The 4,942-nt window shown below is 38.3% G+C and overlaps 1 protein-coding gene across 1 annotated transcript in view; it reads left to right on the top strand.

Annotated features, from left to right (window-relative positions):
• Window positions 1-842: 842 nt before the first annotated feature.
• LOC109937264 (triokinase/FMN cyclase-like) overlaps window positions 843-4,942 on the top strand; it is a gene marked incomplete at both ends in the record, with an annotated part of 23,940 nt that continues 19,840 nt past the window's right edge. The window contains one exon of the mRNA XM_048593262.1: window positions 843-953. Coding sequence (XP_048449219.1) covers window positions 843-953 — 111 coding nt within the window. The remainder of the gene's footprint in view (window positions 954-4,942) is intronic.

Genomic DNA, 4,942 nt, shown 5'->3' with positions numbered 1-4,942 from the left:
AGAAACTGAACTGGACGGAGCAAAAAAGAACGCAGTGTCCATAATAGTAGGCCAGAAGCTAGGAATACTGCAGCAAATAACTTGCCTCCTGACTCCCTAAAGTCTGTCCACAAGGCACAATTCAGAAGTGCACGGGAATACTCTCCACTTGCCTGGATGAGAGCAACTCCAACAACACAACAAGCTTAACACTACTTCACCTAGAAGGACAAGGGCAGTAGATGCATCTGAACACCGCTACCTGCAAATTCCCCTTCACCCACTCACCATCCTGAAATATATTGCTGTCCCTTCACTGCCATTGGGTCAAATCTTGGTATTCCCTCTCTAAGGACATTGTGAGTCAACATACAGAATATGACCTGCAGCAGTTCAAGAAGGAAGCTCACCTCCACCTTCTCAAGGGCAGCTAGGGACAGGCAATAAATGCTGGCCTCCAGCGATTTCCGTGTCCCACAAGTGAATAAATAACAAAAAAAAATTATGTGATGTATGCAAGATTGTTTTTCCCTGTCCTCACTATGACCTCATTCTACATCACCTTCCGGTTCATTCTGCTGCTTTCTTCCCTGTTAGGTAAAGAACATTATGGGGTTGTATGTTGCTTATGTCCAAGTTACATGTGCTGCTGCCAATTATTTGGATGCACATGTGAAAATGAGCACTTGGAAATGATTTGGTTACACCGATATACCTAAAGGTATACACTAACAGGAGTCAGTGCCTTCAACATTGGGGGACAGAAAATTAGAGGATGAATAAAGAATGTGTTCTTCAAAGATTTTTTTTCTTGAATGCAGAAACTGCCATAGACTTTTAAAGTTTATTTTCTCTCTTTTCAGGATACATTGGTGTAGGAATGTTGTCTGGTGCCATTGCCGGAGATGTCTTCACTTCTCCACCACCTAGAAGTATTTCAGCTGCAATCCGAATTATGCTCAGAGCAGGAGCAGGTACAAAAAATATAGAAACACAGAACAGAGCAGAGTCTTTGAGAAACTCGACTGGGGACAGCCATTTCCTTTTAGCAGATTTCAGTTGTGCTGAATGTAATTCTGTGAATCGATCTCTACCTCAGTATGTTGAATATATTTACCAGTTTACTTACTTACATCTGTTTGAGTTCTTTGTTACAGAAATGCCTTCTCAGCTGACCAGCATCTGGCATACTCTGGGCCTTGGCTGCCACAGAAAATGTGACATTCTTTAATTTTTAATAGAAGACAAAATCCCAGTTGTGTATGATTTGTTTTGATTTATTATTGTCACATGTACTGTGGTACTGTGAAAAATAATGTTTTGTGTGTTATACAGGCAAATACTTGGATAAGTATATCAGGATAATCGAACAGAATGCAGAATAAAGTATTACAGCTACAGAGAAGGTTCAGAGAAAGATCAAATCTAATATGAGAGATCCGTTCAAAAGGTCCTTTCCCGAGGCAGCGGAGGTATACATGGAGTCAGTCAGTAGAAGGCTGGTTTGGTTGACGGACTGGACTGTATTCACAACTGTCTGTAATTTCTTGGGCAGAGCAGTTGCTATACCAAGCTGTGATGCATCCGGATAGGATGCTTTCTACGGTGCATCTAGAAATATTGTTAACAGTCTTTGCGGACATGGAATTTCCTTAGCCTTATGAGGAAATGGAGATGTTGGTGTGCTTTCGTGGTCATGGAGTCGATGTGGACGGATCTGGACAGATTGCCCGAAACTGGAGCAAGAAAATTGAGCAGAGATTCTGATTGCTAGATCAGCGCCATTTCTTTTAGATGCTTAATTTGTTTTTGGATAAGCTTTTAGCCTTAGATATTATAACATTTACACTAAGCATGATGTTAAGTGTGTCCTTCTACTGCTTTGAACTGAGTGCTCCATTCACATCTTAGGAACATACATAAAAGGATGCTCCAGCAGTATAGTTATGCTAAGAAATGTTTCAGATTGTTTTTAATTCTGGTTTTAAATCATGTTTTCAGTGCTGCCTTTCATTGATATTGTTTGTAATTACATTTTTAAATACTTACTTAGGGACATAGAAACAGGCATGGGCTGATCAGCTGATCAAACTTCTTTTGTTTTTCAGTTATATAGATTAAGCTGTATTTTAACAACATCTTACTTGCCTTGATCCTTAATGCACTTTCCTAATAATATCCATTAATCACAGTTTTGAAGTTTTTAAATGGCCTTGTCTCCAAAACATTTTAGGGAGATACTTCCATATTTCCTGTACCGTTGTATGAAAGAAATGCTTTTGAATATTATTCTTGAAAGGCGTAACTCCAGTGTTATGTCTGTGATCACTTGATCTGGACCCTTTGCCTCCCTTGTTGGCTGGTAGCTCTCTTGCTATGAGTCATAAAGTTCCAGGTATATATTCCACATCAGGACTTGAGTTAGAAAAACTAGGATGGTGCTCTATTGCTGTACAAAGAAGGTGCCATCTTTCAGATGGGACATGAAACTATGTCCCCATTTGCCCTTTCAGGTAGATGTAAAATATTCCCTGGAACTATTTCAAAGAAGAACAGGAAATTTTCCCAGTTCTGGTCAGTGTCTTTTCACCAATCAACACCACAAAAATAGAGCGTATGGTCATTAACATTGCTGCTATGGGAGCTTGCTACGCACAAATTGATTGCTATGGTTCCTACTTAACAGTGTCTACATTTCGAGAATACTTCATTCAGTGTAGAGTGCTTTGAGATGATGATTGTGAAAGACACTATATAAATGCAATTCTTTCTATTCTATTCTTTACTTGTCTAATTTAATCAACATTTCTCAATATTAAGGCGTTTGGGGATAATGAGAGAAAATGGCATTGAGATAGTTCTGCCATGATCTAGTTGAATGACGGAGTAGGCTCAAGGGCTTATTGAAGCTTCTTTCATATGTTTCTGTCTCAAGCAACTGAATTAGATCAGAGATGAATCTTCCATGTTCAAGGAAATAGAAGCATAATTTGGGATATATACTCATAATTTAATATTGATGAATCTGTGCTGCACCTATTCCAAGACCAGTATATCCTTCCTAATGTGTGATAACCAGAACCAATTGCAGCACATTAGTTTTGGCAACATTGGCAACTTTCAAAATCCAGGGGCACAATATCTGAAATCAGGAGAGTTTGAAAATCATGACAGTTTTCTCAATTAATTCTTTGGATACGCTAATGTAGAAATCATTATGTTCTGGGGATTTCTCTACCTTCAGTTCTCTTGTGTTCCCCATAATTATTTTTTTCACTCTTACTGAATCTAATTAGTTGCCCCATTTATTTTTAATTTTCCTTATTTTACTGGTATTTTAGGCTTATCCTGTATTGTGAAGATCAATGCAAAGTCTTTGTTTAGAAGGCTGCCATTTTCTAATTTACAATTACAGTATTTTCTGATTCTCTCGAGTTGACCGAATCATTTGCTTGTACAATTCTTGACATTTATTGGGATGCATAAGTTTTATGCTTTACCAAATACAGCTGTAGACATCTCTCAATATTCAGCAGTTTTATCAGTTCATACAATCATTTCCTTTCTATTGTTGTTAATTTCTCCTTTATCATTCCAAAATCAGCATTACCTAAATGTAAAACTTTGAATCCTCCTTTGCCCATTCGAAGATAATGTGAAGTATAATAGTTATTGTTGGCTGGGTGTTCACTAACTGTTGTATCATTCACTAATTTGGGTTCATTACTTGATCTAAGATGACCTGTTCTTGCAAAGGTTTAAATTTGGAGAAATTTTTTTCCTTCAAAAGTATGCTTTGTTTATGTGGCATCAGAATGTTTTCCACTAACGCATCAGAAAGGCAACCATATTATGTACAAGATTTTATTCGAAAATGTAACATTGAGAAAAGGGGACACGTAAAAGGAACTCTTCAAAAATTTAATTTTTTTTATTTGTTCATGGACTGTGGGCATCACTGACTGGGCCAGCATTTATTGCCCATTCCTAGTTGTCCTTGACAAGGTAGTGCTGGGCTGCAGTCCATATGGTGTAGGTAGACCCATCATGCTGCTAGGGAGTTGAAGGATCTTGACGAGCATTACCAAAGACAAGACAGTGTATTTCCAAATCAGGATGGAGAGTGGCTGGAAGGAATTTGCAGGTGGTGATATTTCCATTCAACTGTTGCCTTTGTCCTTCTGGATGGTGGTGTCGTGGGTTTAGAAGTTGCTGCCTAATGATGCTTAATTATATTTCAAGAAATGCTGCAAACTGAAAGTAAGCAAGCTTGGAAGGTGATCACATGCCTTTATTGTGTTCGTTCATTGGATATTGATATTGCTGGCATTTGTTGACAATCCATAATTGCCCTGGAGAAGGAGTTAATGTGCCACCTTCTTGAATTATTCAAGCCCTTGTGTAGCTGCATCCAGAAACCGGATTTTGACCCATGTTCCATGAATTAAAGCTGCAACTGATTGAATACTCAGCTTAGAATAACAGAGGACAGCTCACTTCATGATCTAAGGATCAGCGGGGGTCCAGTTTAGGATCTGTACCTTCTACTGCTGAAATGTTTGTAGGTAACTTGAACAATGGTATTGCAGTCAATATTCCTGAACCTATCAGCCACCACATTCTTGGTGGCTCAACTACGTTATTGGCCAATGCACGAACAGGTAACAGCTTTCAGTAACCAATTGATTATCCATCCTTTCCAATATGTTACCTTCTCCTGCTCAGTGTCAGTATTTTGATTATGCTTCTGTGAAGCATTTTTTAGAACTGTGTCAATTATTTTCATAAGCTTAAAGATCTCTGTCTAACATGGGCAGGTTATTTAGCTGGAGGGAGCTGACTTTGGTGGCTTGTCAGGTCAGAGTTAAGAAAATAAAAAGCAAGTTCCACCATGTCAGGCCAGGCAGCATCAGAGGAGCAGGTTTTTTTTTTTTTTTTTTTTTTTTTTTTTTTTTTTTTTTTT

This window comes from Rhincodon typus, unplaced genomic scaffold (assembly GCF_021869965.1).
Source record: "Rhincodon typus isolate 14 unplaced genomic scaffold, sRhiTyp1.1 hic_rhity00002576, whole genome shotgun sequence".
Taxonomy (NCBI): domain Eukaryota; kingdom Metazoa; phylum Chordata; class Chondrichthyes; order Orectolobiformes; family Rhincodontidae; genus Rhincodon; species Rhincodon typus.
The sequence above is the reverse complement of the archived record's forward strand: the minus strand, read 5'-3'. Positions and strand labels throughout refer to the sequence as shown.